We start from the raw sequence: 18,974 nt of genomic DNA, 5'->3' as shown, positions 1-18,974 counted from the left end.
CGCTTAACAACTGTGTTACTAACTTAACAACTGGAGGGATTCCCTTAACAAAGGTCATAAAATGAAGCAAAACTCTTGCTTAGCAAATTTTGGGCTCAATTGTGGCCATAAGTCAAGGACAACCCTTAGTGGAACGGAAACAGAGGGATTTACTTTCTCCCCCCCCTTTTTTTTCTGTTCTCTGGATAAATTAAAGGTTGTCGGTATATCGGTGATTTTCAAACTTGGCAACTTTAAGATGGGTGGACTTCAATTCCCAGAATTCTCCAATCAGCCTGCTCCTCTTTTCCTTTTTTTAAAAACTCAGCTACTTCTGTACCAAACGTAACTGTGCTTGAGATATTTTAACCCAAGCGATTACTAGTAAATGGGTGAGGCCCGCTGAGGTGCTGCCCTTTTAAGAATGAGATTTGTGGCTGAGCTTCTCAACTCCAAAAAATTATTTATTTGAAGAACACAGCATTACAAGTAATATATACAAGGTGGTTATACAATTCGATAATCATCAACATTAATATTGAAAGGTGTATGGAGAGCAGAAGAGCTAATAATGGGTTTTTATCTTTCTGGGCGTTGATGACAAGAGGAACTGATGTAATTACTACTTAATACAATAGGATATTGGCTATGTAATAGTATACATGTGATTATATGTTATGAAAATGGAAAATAAAAAGGGTATTAAAAAAAATAGAACATTAATATTGAAAGCTAGCTCCACCCTCAGTTATTCAGGCAGATTGAGAAAAAAAGAAACCAAAAATCCTTTGGTTGTGCATGCATTTCCTAACACCCACTCCCAAAATTAAAAACCCTGTTTTTTAAAGGTTCACAATTTGTGGTGAGATCTTGAAGCGGCCGGGTCCTCACTTGTGTGTCCAATTGCGTCATTAACCATGCACCCTTGAGCCATAAACATTTACCGTCTTCGGAGAAACAGCAGGGAAGACAGCAAGGATCAGGGGGGAAAAAATTGTGCTTTTCTGTCTGAATTGGATCTGTCAGTATCAAATGGACCCTAGGTAAAGGCCTGGAAAAGTGATGGCTGATCTTCCTCCAGCCAGTTTCCTCCAGAAACAACATTTTACAGCTTTTGTGGCTTTGATTCCATCTCACTGTTGTGGCCATCTTGACTTTTTTGCCCAGGTCCTGCAGAACATCCCAGGCACAGGAGTGAAACAAGGACACAGTCCGGATTAATGTCCATTTCTGCGGTGGTTTAGATCAGTGGTCTCCAACCTTGGCAACTTTAAGACCTGTGGACTTCAACTCCCAGAGTTCCTCAGCCAGCAAAGCTGGCTGAGGAACTCTGGGAGTTGAAGTCCACAAGTCTTAAAGTTGCCAAAGTTGGAGACCACTGGTTTAGATCCTTAATGTTGGCTGTCATAACGGCTCGGGGAGAGATATTTTTTATTTTATTGGGCAGAGCAAGGTTTCCTTAACAAAAAAAAAGCAAAGCACGGGGAAAAAAGGATCCGAGATGGATACAGAAAATCTAAGAGAGGTAGCCATGCCTTGCCCTTTAGAGTGCCTTGGAGGCCTGGCTTATATTCCAGTTGTGTCCCAGTGTACGCCGACAACTTTGGGGGAGCTGGAAAAGACCAGTTTTTGAAACAACGATTTGTGCGCAGCTAAGATTTCCTGCCGTTCCTTCCTCCCGACCTATCGGTAACATCAGTCCACGCGACGACTTCATTTTCCTCCTTTTGGAGGACTAAGTCATTTTTGTTTTGTCGAGTAAGGCAAACAATTCTTTGGCAAGGTTAGGTGGAAGGTGTGTGTGTGTGTGTGTTGCTACCAAGCTGCCACAATTGCACAGCTGCCCCCGAAGAGACAAGATCGACCTGAATCGCCGTGTTAACCCAAGACGGGCATCGGGTTTTTCACCCAGGCGTTGAGAAGGAAAGCGTTTATATTACAGGCATGAAAAAGGTAGCATCTCAACCGCAGGGATAAATAAATATTCAAACACACTCATGCTTTCCCCCCACCAAAAAAAAACCCCATAGACACGTACAGATTCTTTCCGTATAATACCACACCCACCTCTTCCGATCTCAAATATTAAGACATGTCAGCAAAGGAAAGGCATTTGAGACATAATTATTGTTTAAACAATGCCGTGTGAAGTTCATCGGCAGAAATAGAGACAAGTGATACTTTATAGCCGTGATGGCGAACCGGTGGCACGCGTGCCAGAGATGGCACACGGCGCCATTCATTAGGGCACGCAAAGCGTTGCCCTGTCAGCTCCAGCGTCCGTGTGCGTCGGCCTTCTTTTAAGGCCGTTTTTCACCCTCCGGAGACTTCACGGAGCACGATAAACCAGCCCTATGGGCAAACCGGAATTTCAGGAATGGACTTCTGGTTTGCTCATAGGGCCGTTTTTTACCCTCCGGAGCCTTCAGGGAAGCTCCTAAAGCCTCCGGAGGGCCTTTGGGGGGGAGGGGGAAGGCTGTTTTCGCCCTCCCCAGGCTCCTAGAAAGCCTCTGGAGCCTGGGGAGGGTGAAAAAAGCCTGCCAAAAGTGGGGGAAGAGGGGTAGTCACACGATCCAAAAAAAAAAGGTGAGCAATCACTATAGGATCTCCTGGACGTCTCCCTGATCTGCTATAAAGTCCAGGAAATCCCAGTTATTGGCTAATTCGTCCCTTTGCTTCCAAAAGGTCAAAATTGTAGAAATACAGACCATCTGGGAAGGAAACTATGTGCTTTGATTCGATTTGACTTGATTAAAGTTTTATGCCGCCCATTTCTCTCCTACAAGGTTATTCTGGGAGGTTGATACCAACAGCAGGCTATTTCCGCACAGGTAGTACTCAACTTGGCTGTCCCGACAGGCCTGGGGCTAAAGACTTCAACCCCACCCGAATAGTACAACTGTTGTGTTTTTAACGATGTATTGTCTTATGTGTATAACTTGTTTTGTACTTCCCCTCCCCTTGAATTGTGAGCCGCCCTGAGTCCCCCCAGGGAAAAGGGCGGCATACAAATAAAGTTAAAATCTAAAATCTAAATCTAAACTTATGGTCATCATTGGAACGGGAAGTAGAGTCCTGCTAAACAGTTGTAAGATGAGGCACCCATGTGGTTAGAAGGGTTGTTAAGTGAATCCCACTTCCCCGCTGACTTTGCTTGCAGAAGGTCGCAAAAGGGGACCGGCTGACCTCGGGACACTGCGACCGTTATAAATATGAGTCAATGGCCAAGCATCTGAATATTCTCCCTAATATTGGCAACTGAATTTTGGTCACACGACTATGAGGAAGCCACAAGAATTGTGTGTACAATAGTTACAAGTCACATTTTTTCCAGTGCTGTTGCAATGTCAAATGAGCTATTGCAAGTCAAGAACCATTTGTATATGCAGAATGAGAAAGTCTGCACTTTGAATAGTAAAGTGTAAAAATCTGAATTTTCTTTTTTCCAGTACTAATTTGCGTCTGGGAGGAGGGATTGGAGACAGAGCGGAGCATAAAAGGGAAATGTTTTGGACGAATCCTCTTTCGGGATTCTTTTTACAGAGATTTCAAAATTGTAGCCTCTTGACCAATAATTTAGAACGATTCTTCTTAGGACCACAGGAAGTGGCTTTATTATACCAGATCAGACCCAAAGTTCAGGATGGTTTAAGGTTTTAATAAATTTGTATGCCGCCCAATCCCGAAGGACTCCGGGCAGCTCTTTTTACCAAGCCTTACAAGATGGGGATGGGTGTGGCAGTGGTGAGTTTCAATTTATTTTACTAACAGTTCGCCTGTTTACTAACAGTTCTCTGCGAGACCGTCTTCTGCCACATACCTCCCAACGGCCGATAAGATCACACAGGGTGGGCCTTTTCCAGGGGCCGTCGACCAGACAATGTCGTCTGGCGGCTCCCTGGGGGGAGGGCCTTCTCTGTAGCCGCTCCGACCCTATGGAACAATCTACCCCCCGAGATCCGGATCCTTCCCACTCTCACGGCCTTCCGAAAAGCTACCAAAACCTGGCTATTTCGGCAGGCCTGGGGCTGTTGACCTCATGAATGAGGTCCAGCCCCGTCTAGATTGAGTGCATGAAGTGATCTTTTAATCTGGTTTTTATCTATTTTTAAATTTTTTATTCTTTTAGAGATGCATTTCTGTAAGCCGCCCGGAGTCCTTCGGGATTGGGCGGCCTATAAATTTATTAAATACTTAAATACTTGCGTGCGATTCCCCCGATCTGCGTGCCGCCATTCCCCCGATCTGGGATGAACTGGCAAAAACCCACCAATGGGTGGGGGTTATAGACAGAATTTTACAATGGGGAGAGGGAATCAAACCAGCTCACCCAGCATTCCTCAATTCACACACACACTCCCACGCTTTCTGCCAATGCAGTGTTTTTTTCTGGCTATCTGGACCCTTTCCCAACCAAGCAGTCCTCTATCATTTCTTTATTTTCCAAGAAAGGCTAAGGAGCCTTTGGGCCTTAGGCCAAAGTCCCTGACTCAAAGTCAGTTTTTCCATTTATTATCAGTTTTAATTAAAATATATTAACTAAACATAGGAGGGGCAAGGGGAGTTCAAAATCGAGAACCCACTGCAAGGGCCTTTTCCTAACACTTGCACTCCCATCTTTTAAAATGGAGAAGCCGAGGCCTGCATTTGGGTCCCTTCCAAGCAGATGAGGTATCCTGTCATTCAAGGAACCGCCCCTGAATTTTCTTAATTTCAGAGGAAATGGATAAGCCACCCAGAGTCCCAAGGGAGTGGGCGGCATACAAATTTCAATAAATTGAAAAATTGAAATTGAAGTAAGTGTTTATCCCTTACTGCTCCCCTCATCCACACATTTTTATAAACAGGTTTTTTTTTAATGATTTGGGATTTAGGATTTAACTTTATTTGTATGCCGCCCTTTTCCCTGAGGGGACTCAGGGTGGCTCACAATTCAGGGGGAGGGAAGGACAAAACAAGTTATACACATGAAGACAGTACATCATTAAAAAGCACAACAGTCATACTATTCGGGTGGGGTTGAAGTCTTTAGCCCCAGGCCTGTCGGGACAGCCAGGTTTTAAGGGCTACGCGGAAGGTCTGAAGGGTGGTGAGGGTACGAATCTCCATGGGGAGTTCGTTCCATAGGGTCGGAGCAGCCACCGAGAAGGCTCTCCTCCGGGTAGTTGCCAGTCGACATTGACCGGCTGATGGAATTCGGAGGGATAATGAGGCAAGCCATTACAGGCCCTTCTTTAGACTAGAACTAGGAATAGGAATAGAAATAATAGAAATAGAAACAATAGAAATAGAAATAGATAGATTAGACTAGAATAGGATAGAATAATAGAGTTGGAAGGGACCTTGGAGGTCTTCTAGTCCAACCCCCTGCTTAGGTAGGAAACCCTATAGCATTTCAGACAAATGGTTATCCAACATCTTCTCAAAAACTTCCAGCGTTGGAGCACTTACAATTTCTGGAGGCAATCGTTATTCAGCATCATTTTTTCCCCGCACAATTCAGCATACAGGTGTTTCTTCCCATCTAAACCAAATCGTTCAATTCCAACACGTGCAACCGCGAGACTCTTCCCTCCCTGCAGCTATAAGACAGAAAAGTTTGCTGCTTGTTTTACAAATCCCCGCAAAGAAGAAAAGGTTAAGCCGTCGGGAATTATTTCCGACCTGCTAGTTTTCTACACGCAGGGGTAGGTTTTAGCGTGACCCGTCAAAACCGCGTTCCACAAAAGCGTGGTCGACGAAAGCGCGTATGTGACGTCATCACAGCGCGATGAAAAAAATTAAAAATTTAAATAAAAATAAAATTACAGCAAGCCGATTCACATAAAGGTAAGGGTTAGGTTTAGGGTTAGGGTTAGGTTAAGGGTTAGGGTTAAGTTTAGAGCGTTAGGGTTACGTTTAGCGTTAGGTTAAGGGTTAGCGTTAGGTTTTTCCTTAGGTTAAGGGTTAGGTTAAGGGTTAGGTTTAGGTTTAGGTTTGGGGGGGTTAGGGTAAGGTTTTCACTTTATTTTTACATTTTTCGATCACAGCGCGATGTTTTCGTCGCGCTGTGATGACATCAAATACGCACTTTCATCGACCGCGCTTTTGTCTACCGCGGTTTTGTGGTGGAACCGGTTTTAGAGCCACGGAAAGGGAAAGCCTGGGAAATATTTCTCCGCGCGTTTCTTACTTTCACAGAACCGGCAGAGTCTCTTGCCCTAAATGCATCCTCTGGTGCTTCACAAAGTACGAACTGGTGGTGAAACTTTTCCCACAGTAGTTACACTTGTAGGGTTTCTCCCCCGTGTGGGTCCTTTTGTGGAGTACCAGGTGGGCTTTGCAGCTGAAGCCTTTCCCGCAGGCCGTGCAGGTGTACGGCTTCTCCCCCGTGTGGGTCCTCTCGTGGTACAGGAGGGCCGAGCGTTGCCGGAAGGTCTTCTCACACGTGGAACATTTGTACGGCCGCTCCCCGGTGTGGATCCACTTGTGCTTCACCAGATCCGAACTCCGGTGGAAGCTCCCTCCGCAGTCGGAGCACTTGTAGGGCTTCTCCCCCGTGTGGATCCGCTCGTGTTTCACCAGGTCCGACCGCTGGTGGAAGCTCCTCCCACAGTAGGAGCACTTGTGGGGCTTGTCCCCCGTGTGGAACCTCTCGTGCACGATCAGCTTGGACCGCTGGCTGAAGCACTTATCGCACGTGGTGCACTTGTAGGGTTTCTCCCCCGTGTGGATCCGCTCGTGCCGGGAGACGTCGGAGCTGCGGTTGAAGCTTTTCCCGCAGAAGGAGCACTTGTACGGCCAGTCCCCGGTGTGCAGGCGCTCGTGAGCGATGAGTTTGGCGACCTCGCAGAAGCTCTTCTCGCACACGGAGCATTTGTAGGGGTTCGCACCCAAGGGGAACCCCTCTGGGCCGAGCAGACTGGAGCTAGGATTAAAACTCCCCCCACAGTTTGTACACAACGATTGTTTCGCTCCGGGTGGGTTTACGTCCGTTCCTCTGGGGCCGTTCTCCTGAGGATTCTTCTGGGGTTCTCCCGCCTCTCCGAATCTGCCTGTCCCTTCCTGCCATTCCGTGGACGATGAGCCACGGGGCTCCATCCCCATGGTGTTGTTCCACTCGTTGTCTTTTTTTATTTCACCCACCTGCCCATCATCTGCCGGAATAAAGAGAAAACATAATAGGCTTAGAAGATGGGCTGAAGATACAGAAGAATCTTGACAAACTTGAACATTGGGCACTATCTAATAAAATGAAATTCAATGGTGAAAAGAGTAAGGTTCTACATTTAGGCAAGAAAAACGAAATGCACAGGTACAAGGTGGTACCTTCCTCAACAGTAGTAACTGTGATCTTGGAGTCCTAGTGGACAACCATTTAAATAGGAGCCAGCAGTGTGCAGCAGCTGCCAAAAAAGCCAACACAGTTCTAGGCTACATAAACAGAGGGATAGAATCAAGATCACGTAAGTGTTAATATCACTTTATAATGCCTTGGAAAGGCCACACTTGGAATACTGCATTCAGTTTTGTTCACCACGAGGTAGAAAAGATGTGGAGATTCTAGAAAGAGTGCAGAGAAGAGCAACAAAGATGATGAGGGGACTGGAGAGACTAAAACATGAATGGTTGCAGGAGCTGGGTATGTCTAGTTTAATGAAAAGAAAGACTAGGGGAGACATGCTAGCAGCGTTCCAGTATCTCAGGGGTTGCCACAAAGAAGAGGGAGTCAAACTATTCTCCAAGGCACCTGAGAGTAGAACAAGAAGCAATGGGTGGAAACTAATCAAGGAGAAAAGCAACTTAGAAGGAAGGAGAAATACCACACGTCACTGTTACAGAGGTGTAAAAAGGGAGTTATATTTCTTGCTAAAGGCATTGATTTATTTAATAGATGTATAATGTCTTTTCTTATGAAAATCATTGATTGATAGATTGATTGTTACGGCTGCCCAACTCATACAGGGTGACTCTCCTTGCATGTTCCTTTGCACATCCCACACCTTCTTTTCATGTTTTGGAACTTAATAGTAAATATATTAATTAATATATTAGTTTTTCATCTGTTTCTAAATACAAGCTTTATCTTTTCCTCTCAGATCCTTCCATCTACTTCCTGGACATCATCTGCTCTTATATCATGATGTCCTTCTGTATATTAAAAAAAAATAGGTTGACAGAAAAATATTTTCTATTATAAAATTATTATTTTTAAAATAAATGATCAGTAACTGTTGAGCAAATTTAGTTTGTCAGCTCCACAAGGTAGGCCCAGGCAAGAACCATCAACTTCCCAGGAAAACTAGAACTACACTTTACTGTGATAGGCCAGTGTTTCTCAACCTTGCCAACTTTAAATGGTATGGACATCAACTCGAAGAGCCAAGGTGGCGCAATAGTTAGGGTGCAGTACTGCAGGCCGTTTCAGCTGACTGTTATCTGCAGTTCAGCGGTTCTAATCTCACCGGCTCAAGGTTGACTCAGCCTTCCATCCTTCCGAGGTGGGTGAAATGAGGACCCAGACTGTGGGGGCGATATGCTGACTCTGTAAACTGCTTAGAGAGGGCTGAAAGCCCTATGAAGCGATATATAAGTCTAACTGCTATTGCTATTGCTAACTCCCAGAATTCTCCAGCCAGCATGGTTGCCTGGCTGGGGAATTCTGGGAGTTGAAGTCCGCACATCTTAAAGTTGCCACGGTTGAGAAACACTGATCTAATTGGTAGTAAGAACTACTTACCTTGAGAAAGGCCATCCTCGTTGACCTCCTGTTTGATCGGCCTGCTCAGCAGCCTTTCAGATGACGATGGATCGGAGTCAGGAAAATTCACAGTCACCACACGAAACATCCCTGGGCCCTAAAAATAAGCAAATATTTGGAATTAGTAAAGATGGGGAGCTATTGAAGGGTTAGGAACAACCTACCTACCTTCCCCCCTCCCTCCTTTTTTCTTTCCTTCCTTCCTTCCTTCCTTCCTTCCTTTCTTCCTTCCTTCCTTCTTTCCTCCCTCCCTCCCTCCCTCCCTCCCTCCCTCCCTTCCTTCCTTCCTTCCTTCCTTCTTTTCCCTATTTTTAACTGCTTATCTCCCTCAGAGAAGAACTCTGGGCAATGTACAATATAATCAATACAATTCACCTTAAAATCAGAATTCATTTAAGATTAACAGTTTTAAAATGATAAAATAACATTGTTCAATTTCAAAATTCCATGTTTGCCTTTCTTTGGGTCGCCTTCAGGATAGGGGTGGCTCTCAAAGACATCTAAAATTGCTCTCATAATACCCATCAAACTCAAATACTCTGGCCACCAAATGAGAAGGAAGGACTCAGTGGAGAAAAGACTAAAGCTGAGAAAGATTGAGGGCAAAAGAAAAAGGGGACGACAGAGAATGAATGAATGGAGTCACCGAAGCACTAGGCATGAGCTTAAATGGACTCCAGAGGATGGTAGAGGACAGGAAGGCTTGGAGGAATGTTGTCCATGGGGTCGCGATGGGTCGGACACGACTTCGCAACTAACAACAAATACCCATCATGCCTCATGGCACCCAAAAGGACATCCCTCCGAGGGGCATCTGGGCAAATTAAAAGGTGGAGGAAATTGTGAAAGAACAAATGATAAAATGGGCTCAGAACTTTGGCTATAATATTGAATTAGACAAATGGGAAAAAATTTGGGGAACAAACTTAAACATGACACTATCAGTTGCATACAAGGAAAACCAGTACAAAATGTTTTACAGATGGCACCTAGCACCAACAAGGTTAGCTAAAATCTTAACAAATACCTCCCCAAAATGTTGGAAATGAGAATCAATACACGAAACATATTACCATTTATGGTGGACCTGTGAGGAGGCTAAAAACATTTTGGAAAAGGATCAAAAATTGGCTGGAGGCAATAACAGGGGTTAAAATACAATGAAAACCTGAAGTTTTTTTTATTAGGAATAATGTCTGTGAAATACAAAAAAGAAATCCAGTATTTAATACTACATATAATTATGGCAGCGAGGATTGCTTTTGTCCAGAAATGGAAAAACTAATTCCAAGCGAAGATGAAATAATAAAAAAGGTTATGGATTGTGCTGAAATGGACAAACTAACTAAAGAAATCCAGGGAAAAGAAGAATCAGAATTCTACCAGATATGGGATAAATGGTATAGGTGGATGGAGGAAAGAAACAAGAATCAATGAAGGAATATAACAAGACTCAAAAAATAATAGTTGTGAGTAAAATAAGAGGGTTAAGAATGGTGAAATCCAAATGAAATACAAAAGAAGGGGAAATAATATAAGGTGAGCAGTATCGATTGATAATTGCTGTTAGAAAGAACAGGAAGCTCCTGTTTGTATTGTATTGTGTAAATGTGGTGTATGTTTAGGTTTTGTGTATGTGTATTTTGCATGTTTGTTAATAAAAAAATAAAATATATTTAAAAAGGTAGCTTACAGATCCAGCTTCTATAAGGATTTGGAAGGCTGGTGGCCCATATAGTAGAGTCTTTGTTGTCATTGTACAAAATAAACACAACAAAATTGGTTATGAGGTCCAAAAGTGGACTTCAGGCTCTCTTACCTTCTGCTCCTGCCTCCCTTCCTCCGGGTGCCTCGCCAGGAAGTCCTCCGCCAGGGCCACGGCCTGGGCACACGTGTGGGGGTGGCACTCCCGGACCCAGCACTCCATCGCCTGGGGCAGGACCCCCAGGAACTGATCCAAGATCACCAGCTCCAGGATCTGCTCCTTGGAGTGCCTCTCCGGCTTCAGCCATAGGTGGCAGAGCTCCCGGAGACGACTGCATAGTCCTCGGGGGCCCTCTGCTTCTTGGTAGAGGGACTGCCTGAAGCGCTGGCAGGGGGGCTCCGGGTTTGGGGCCTCCGGGTTCTCCACCTCCTCCTTCACTCTCCACCTTTCTTGGTGCATCGTTCCCACACAACCTGGTGGCAGAGTTTGGAAAAACGTCCCTTCCGAGGAACGCTGGCTGCTGGCGGTTGCCGAAGCGAGATGTGCCACGGGTGCCTTGGTGTCCCCCCACGGGGCAGCCGCTGGCAGAGGTCTGGACCCCCACCCTGAGCAAGGGGACTGCATGCCCCCCAGGAACTCCTGCCACTGGGCTTCCCAGTGCCGAGACGACAGACAAGCCTCTTCCGGCTCCTGCTTAATGTATGGAGGGCCCTTCCACCTCAAAACCGGCCGGTCGGAGCCCATCGGGGCCACACTGGGATTTTCTCTTGGTCCATCCAGGTCTAATGCTGGTTTCAGGTCTACTGGAGATTCTGAGGCCTCCATTTTCATCGTTGGCTTCAACAGCGGATCAGACTCGGTTCTATCCAGGGTGGCAGATGGAGAGAAAACCCCAAATGGTGGCTTGAGGATTGTCGTCACATGACTAAAATACGAGGGGTAGAAAAAAAGGTATCAGTTTTTTTTTTAATTCTCAATATTGGTTTTTTTTGGGGGGGGGGGGGAGGCCTTCGCTCCAGATCTGGGGTGCTAAATTTTCTCCCGGAAAGCACAAAGCCCTGAAAGAAATACACAAAGTTTAAAAAAAGGTAAGCTCTTGTAGCAGTGTGGACTGTGATGTTTACTCAGGGGGATCTATGGAGTGGTGTGGTGCCCTCACAATCAAGAGGCTGTGAGTTTGATCCTAGGTAGGGGCAGATATTGTATTTTTTGGACTATAAGATGCACCGGAGTATAAGATGCATCATGATTTTGAAGAGGTAAATTAAAAAAAAGTTTTTGCACTCTGGAGGCCTCCCGAACCCTCTGCACGCCTCATTTTTTTGCACAAAAAAGGGGGGGGGGCATGCAGAGGCTTTGGGAAGCTTGTAGAGTGCTCCGGGCAGCTGGGGGGGGGGGAGAAATGAGCAAAAACAGCCCTCCCCAGCCCTCAGGAGCACTCTTGAAGCCTTCCAAACACTCTGCACGTCCATTTTTGCAAAGCGGGCGGAGTTTCGGTAGGCCAAAAATGTTGTATTCGTTGTATAAGACGCACCCAGTTTTCACCCTCTTTTTTGAGGGGAAAAAGGTGCATCTTATACTCTGAAAAATACGGTAGTTCTCTCTCTGGGCACACTGAGAATATAGCTGCTGAACAAAACTGTGCATTGGCAACAGGAATGGCATCCGGCCATTAAAACACTCTGCTGGCTCCATTCTTGCCTATATTCAAAGGATTATGGGGTCGTTAAATGACGACAACGATAAATATCAATATATAATAAAAAGCCCTGGCTTTAATTACAGAGACTTACAACTTACAAAAGTTGTATCTGTCCGCCCCGTGCCAACTCAATGAAGCGATGGACGTGATGAGCCAGGGCCTTGAGGCTGTTAGAGACTGGATGGGGGTTAACAAGCTTGTACTCAATCCAGATAAGACCGAGTGGCTGTTGTGCTTCCCTCCCACTAATTGGCCAAGTGTTCCATCTCTCAGGCTGAGGGGTCAAATACTATGCCCCTCAGATAGGGTCCGCAACTTGGGAGTCCTCCTGGACCCACAGCTGACTTTTGAACATCATTTGTCAGCTGTGACCAGGGGGGCATTTGCCCAGGTTCGCCTGGTGCACCAGTTGCGTCCCTACCTGAACCGGGAGGCTCTCACAACAGTCACTCGTGCCCTTGTGACCTCTAGGCTGGAGTACTGCAATGTGCTCTACATGGGGCTGCCCTTGAAGAGCATTCGGCGACTTCAGCTGGTCCAGAATGCAGCCGCACGAGCGATCGTGGGTGCACCTCGTTTCACCCACGTAACACCTATCCTCCGCGAGCTGCACTGGCTGCCTATTGATCTCCGGGTGCGCTTCAAGGTGCTAGTTGTCACCTACAAAGCCCTTCATGGTATTGGATCTGGGTACTTGAGAGACCGCCTACTGCCAATCACCTCCACTAGGCCAATAAGATCCCATAGATTAGGCCTCCTCCGAATTCCATCAGCCGGTCAATGTCGACTGGCAACTACCCGAAGGAGAGCCTTCTCGGTGGCTGCTCCGACCCTCTGGAACGAACTCCCCGTGGAGATTCGTACCCTCACCACCCTCCAGACCTTCCGCGTAGCCCTTAAAATCTGGCTGTCCCGACAGGCCTGGGGCTAAAGACTTCAACCCCACCCGAATAGTATGACTGTTGTGCTTTTTAACGATGTATTGTCTTTATGTGTATAACTTGTTTTGTACTTCCCTCCCCCTGAATTGTGAGCTGCCCTGAGTCCCCTCAGGGAAAAGGGCGGCATACAAATAAAGTTAAATCTAAATCTAAACTCTACAATTGTGCCCATAATTTCCCTTGCTAAGAAAGGGAGCGGTTAAATGAGTTTTGATTTAGATTAGATTTAGATTTATTAACATTTGTATGCCGCCCACTCCCTTGGGACTCTTTTGCCCCCTTTTACGACCTTTCTTGCCACAGTGGCTGAGCAAATCACTGCGACGTTAAGCAAATCATTTGGTCATTAAGTGAATCTGGCTTCCTCATTGACTTTGCTTGTTGGAAGATGGCTGGGAAGGTTACAAAAGTGATCACATGACCCTGTCCTCAATACCAGTTGCCAAATGGCCAAATTTTGATCACGTGACCACAGGGATGCTGAAACGGTCGTTAAGTGTGAAAAATGATAATATTTTGCTTATTTCAATGCCGTCGGATCTTCTAACAGTGACTAAGTTAATGGTTTTATGTTTGAGGGCTACTGTACATTTTAGAGGAATTTTCTGTAATTAGCAAATATTAAGGATATTAATTTTAAGGATATACAGCATACACAGCCTCCCATTTGCTACCTTCCCATCCAGCTTCTGACTGACAGCTCAAGTCTATGGGAAGCTGGATCTGCTTTACAACTGTGTGATTCACTTGGGAGCCTCAGCAATTCGCTTAACAACGGAGACAAAAAAAAAAGACATAAAACCAGGCTCACTTAATAACCATCGTGCTTAGCAATTCCGCAAATTCTCAATTGCGGTCATAAGTTGAGAACTTCCTGCAATAGTCAGATATTAGTCTTTAATTCTCTGTCTATAGTCTGATCAATATGCACGATGTGCTGGAAGAGGTGGGAGTGGGAGGCACCGTTTTACGGTGGTTCTCCTCTTACCTCTCCGACAGGTCGCAGTCGGTGTTGGTTGGAGGGCAGAGTTTGACTCGTAGGCCCCTCAATTATGGGGTGCCGCAGGGGTCGGTCTTGTCCCCCCTCCTATTTAATATCTACATGAAGCCACTAGGTGAGATCATTCGCCGGCACGGGATTAAATACCACCAGTACGCGGACGACACACAGTTGTATCTGTCCGCCCCGTGTCAACTCAGTGTAGCGGTGGAAGTGATGTGCCAGTGCCTGGAAGCTGTTAGGGTCTGGATGGGAATGAACAAACCTGCACTCAATCCTGACAAGACCGAATGGCTGTGGATGTTGCCCCCTAAGGACAGCCCAGCTAGTCCGTCCTTAAGCCTGGGGGGAGAAAATTTGCTCCCCTCAGAGAGGGTCCGCAACTTGGGGGTCCTCCTGGATCCGCAGCTGAGAGCCGAGGTGGCGCAGTGGTTAAATGCAGCACTGCAGGCTACTGCTAGATCAGCAGTTCAGCGGTTCAAATCTCACCGGCTCAGGGTTGACTCAGCCTTCCATCCTTCCGAGGTGGGTAAAATGAGGACCCAGATTGTTGGGGGCAATATGCTGACTCTCTGTAAACCGCTTAGAGAGGGCTGAAAGCCCTATGAAGCGGTATATAAGTCTACTGCTATTGCTATATTGCTATTGCTTTGGAACATCACCTGTCGGCTGTGACCAGGGGGGCCTTTGCCCAGGTTCACCTGGTGCACCAGTTGCGGCCCTACTTGGACCGGGAGGCACTTCAAACAGTCACTCACGCCCTCGTCACCTCAAGACTGGATTACTGTAATGCGCTCTACTTGGGGCTGCCCCTGAAAAGTGTTCGGAGACTACAATTAGTCCAGAATGCAGCCGTGCGAGCAATACTGGGTGTACCAGTATTTGTAACTTGTTTGTTCTTCCCCCCGCCCTGAATTGTGAGCCGCCCTGAGTCCCCTCAGGGAAAAGGGCGGCATACAAATAAAGTAATTACAATTACAATTACCACACTACACCTATCCTCCAAGAGCTGCACTGGCTTCCCATTATTCTCCGAGCACGATTCAAGGTGCTGGTTATCACCTTTAAAGCCCTACATGGCCTAGGACCCGGATATCTACGAGACTGTCTTCTGCCGCATACCTCCCTAAGACCAATAAGATCACACAGGATGGGCCTTCTCCCGGGTGCCATCAGCTGGACAATGCCGGCTGGCGACGCCTCGGAGTAGGGCCTTCTCTGTTGCCGCTCCGGCCCTATGGAACGAGCTACCCCCAGAGATCCGGACCCTACCCACTCTCATGGCCTTCCGTAAAGCTATCAAAACCTGGCTTTTCCGGCAGGCCTGGGGCTGTTGACCTCTTGATTGAGGTCCAGCCCCGCTTAGACTGGGTGCATTGTGTTTCTTTTAATTTGTTGTGTGCTATCTGTTTCAACCCTTTTTAATATTTCTTATTTCTGTAAGCTGCCCGGATTCCTCCGGGATTGGGCGGCTTATAAATTCAATAAATGGAATAAATGGAATGGAATGTATTACGTCGTGCATGTTAATATTATGTCCTTAATCTTTCTGATTGTACTTGGGAGAAATTTGCCATTCTGTGTGTTGTCATAAACCCTGTTGACAAAAGAAATAAATTGTTCCATGTTTTAATAGCAATAGCAATAGCAATAGTTAGACTTATATACCGCTTCATAGGGCTTTCAGCCCTCTCTAAGCGGTTTACAGAGTCAGCATATCGCCCCCAACAACAATCTGGGTCCTCATTTCACCCACCTCAGAAGGATGGAAGGCTGAGTCAACCTTGAGCCTGGTGGGATTTGAACAGCCGAACTGCTGAACTGCAGTCAGCTGAAGTAACCTGCAGTGCTGCATTTAACCACTGCATCACCTTGGCTCATACCTGCAAGGCTTCCATGCTGGGAGCCATCGGAATGCATTTTCATAGTCATTAAGAAAATAGTTTTATGGGTTCAGAGAAGAGCAACGAAGATGAACAAAGGCCTGGAAACTAAAACATATGAAGAACGGTTGCAGGAATTGGATATGTCTAGTCTAATGAAGTTTAATTCCCAATTGCAATGTATGGCTGTGAAAGTTGGACCATAAGAAAGGCTTGAGCGCCAAAGAATTGAGGCCTTTGGAGTGTGGTGCTGGAGAAGACTCTTGCAAGCCCCTTGGACTGCAAAGCGATCAATCCTAATAAAACCTAAAACCTAAACCGGTCAGTCCTAGAGGAGATCAATCCTGACTGCTCTTTTAGAAGGCCGGATCCTGAAGATGAGACTCAAATACTTTGGCCACCTAATGAGAAGGAAGGACTCACCAGAGAAGAGCCTAATGATGGGAAAGATGGAGGGCAAAAGAAGAAGGGGACGACAGAGAATGAGGTGGCTGGATGGAGTCACCAAAGCAGTAGGCGTGAGCTTAAATGGACTCAGGAGGATGGTAGAGGACAGGAAGGCCTGGAGGAACGTTGTCCATGGAGTCACGATTGGTCAGACACGACTTTGCAACTAACAACAAGAAGTTTAATGAAAAGAAGGACTAAAGGTAACACGGGCTGCCACAAAGTAGAAGGAGCCAAGCTATTCTCCAAAGCCCCTGAAGGCAGGACAAGAAACAATGGATGGAAACTAATCGAGGAGAGAATCAATCTGGAACTAAGGAGAAACTTCCTAACAGGACAATTAACCAGTGGAACAGCTTTGCCTTCAGAATCACGGGGACTCCATCACTGGATGTTTCTACTCTAAATGGCCACTTCTCTGTAATAATATAGGTTCTCCCGTTTGAGCAGGGGGCTGGACTAGACGACCTCCAAGGTCCCGTCCAGCTCATTCATTCTATTGCTAAAAAGCCTCGCCTCTTTCTCTCTCTGCCGTCCATCTTTTCACACAACCATCGCCCATCGTGGCTTCATTTCAACCATGTTTAGGGCGCGGCGGATCTTCAGTGCTTCTTGCCCCGGCTAGCTTGGAGTGTATCTCAGCCGAGAAGGGCTTAGGAGAGCCATAAGCTACTATATAAGCGAAGCTAGCGGGCAAAAGGCAAAAGAAAACTACCCAGTTGGCGTTGGGTTTGATTCTGGACCGGACCGGCCAGGAGATCCGGCCCTGCGCTGCGCACCATGGGCTCGGCCAGTCCCCCACACTTCCCCCCCTCTCTTTCTTATGGCGGAAGGAAAACAATGGCCGAGGATGCATTGAGGCCGGATCAGTCTGCCGGGGACTTCAACTAGGCTTGGATCGGAGCCGGAGAGCGGCGGCTGTCAGGTGCCTTTTCTCCCTTTCTCCCGGTCGCTTCGCCCAGCAAAGATCGGGCGCGCGCTTTCGATCGCACGATCCGCCGATCGATCGATCGATCGGTCACCGGCAGCCCCCACCCCGTGCAGCCACCCCCAACCCCCAAAAGTGACCCGATCGCGCGCCCTATACCTACCTGGCCGGTTCCCGGGCAAGGCTTCCCGATCTGGCGACGCCCCAAGTCCGGGCGCTTGGTTGGCTTTGCTCGGCGGGCGGGCGGAGAAGCAGGAAGGGGTTTCCTTCTCTTTGCGGCCTCCCTTTCCGAAAGCGTCCAGGCTGCCTCCCAGCCGCGGCTCTATGGCTTTAACTCTTGGGGCGCAGAGCGGAGAGTGCCGCGGCTTTTGCGCCCTTCGGAATGGCAGGGAAAAGGATCGACCAAGGGGACAGGCGTTGCCTGCAGGAAGTTGGAGCTTGATCACTGGAAGCTTTCAAGAAGGGACTGGACTGCGCTCTGTCAAAAATGGTATAAGGTTTATGGGTTTCCTGCTTGAGCAGGGCGGGTTGGACTAGATGACCTCCAAGGTACCTTCCAGCTCTATTCTGATTGATTGATCTGCTCCAATGGAGAATGGAGCAGAAGGCAAAACAAGAAGCAACGGATGGCAACTAATCAAGGAGAGAAGCAACCTAGAGCTAAGGAGAAATTTCCTGACAAAAATAACAATTAATCAGGGCGAAGGGCTTGCCTGCAGAAGTTGTGGGAGCTTCATCACTGGAAGCTTTCAAGAAGAGTCTGGACAGCCACTTGTCAGAAAAGGTGTAGGGCTTGAATCAATCAATCAATCAATCAATCAGCATAGAATTGGAAAGCACTTTGGGGGTCATCTAGTCCAACCCCCTACTCAAGCAGAAGACCCTACTACACCATTTCTGACAGAAGGCAGTCCAGTCTCTTCTTGAAAGCTTCCAGTGATGAAGCTCCCACAACTTCTGAAGGCAAGCTGGGTGGTTTAGCAGTTTAGCAGTTAGACTTATATACCGCTTCATAGGGCTTTCAGCCCTCTCTAAGCGGTTTACAGAGTCAGCATATTGCCCCCACAGTCTGGGTCCTCATTTTACCTACCTCGGAAGGATGGAAGGCTGAGTCAACCCTGAGCCAGTGAGATTTGAACCGCCGAACTGCAGATAACAGTCAGCTGAAGTGGCTGCAGTACAGCACTTTAACCACTGCGCCACCTTGGCTCTGGTGGGGGTTGGTTGGATTAGATGACATCCAAGCAGTGACGTGCGGTCAGCTTTATGGCTGGTGAGGCACTTTTTAGACTTGTGGACTTCAACTCCCAGAATTCCACAGCCAGGCATGCTCAGTTCCGATTTAAAGCGACAGCATTTTTCCCCCCTTGCAAAATAAGTTTTCCCATTTTTTTCTTCTCCCTCCCCCTCCTTCCTCCCTCTCTCCCTCCCTCCCCCCTCTCTCAAACAGACACACGCACACAGAGAAATTGGATCCCTCTCTCACTCACACACTCACTCTCAAACAAACACAAACACAGAAGTTGGATTGGATATATTTTCAAAAGGCTTGAAAGCAGCTCCTCTGCCATACCCCCCCCCTTCCCCTGCTGCCTTCCGATCAGAACCTTTGATTGCAGGTGAATCACATTGTAATCAGTGAAGCTGGG

General features: G+C 47.0%; 1 protein-coding gene across 1 annotated transcript; it reads right to left on the bottom strand.

Annotated features, from left to right (window-relative positions):
• Positions 1 to 5,184: 5,184 nt before the first annotated feature.
• On the bottom strand, positions 5,185 to 17,586 carry LOC106548788 (uncharacterized). Its single transcript, XM_087711490.1, has 4 exons — positions 17,489 to 17,586; positions 10,539 to 11,349; positions 8,699 to 8,816; positions 5,185 to 7,115 (listed from the first exon to the last, which is right to left on the bottom strand). The coding sequence occupies exons 2-4, from the start codon at positions 11,253 to 11,255 to the stop codon at positions 6,154 to 6,156; spliced, it is 1,797 nt and encodes a 598-aa protein (XP_087567616.1). The 5' UTR covers positions 11,256 to 11,349; positions 17,489 to 17,586; the 3' UTR covers positions 5,185 to 6,153.
• Positions 17,587 to 18,974: the final 1,388 nt, after the last annotated feature.

Source organism: Thamnophis sirtalis, unplaced genomic scaffold (genome assembly GCF_051295495.1).
Source record: "Thamnophis sirtalis isolate CommonGarterSnake01/CBP01778 unplaced genomic scaffold, rThaSir2_p1.2 scaffold_3, whole genome shotgun sequence".
Classification (NCBI taxonomy): domain Eukaryota; kingdom Metazoa; phylum Chordata; class Lepidosauria; order Squamata; family Natricidae; genus Thamnophis; species Thamnophis sirtalis.
Note: the sequence above shows the minus strand (reverse complement) of the source record. Positions and strands in the feature narration are given on the sequence as shown.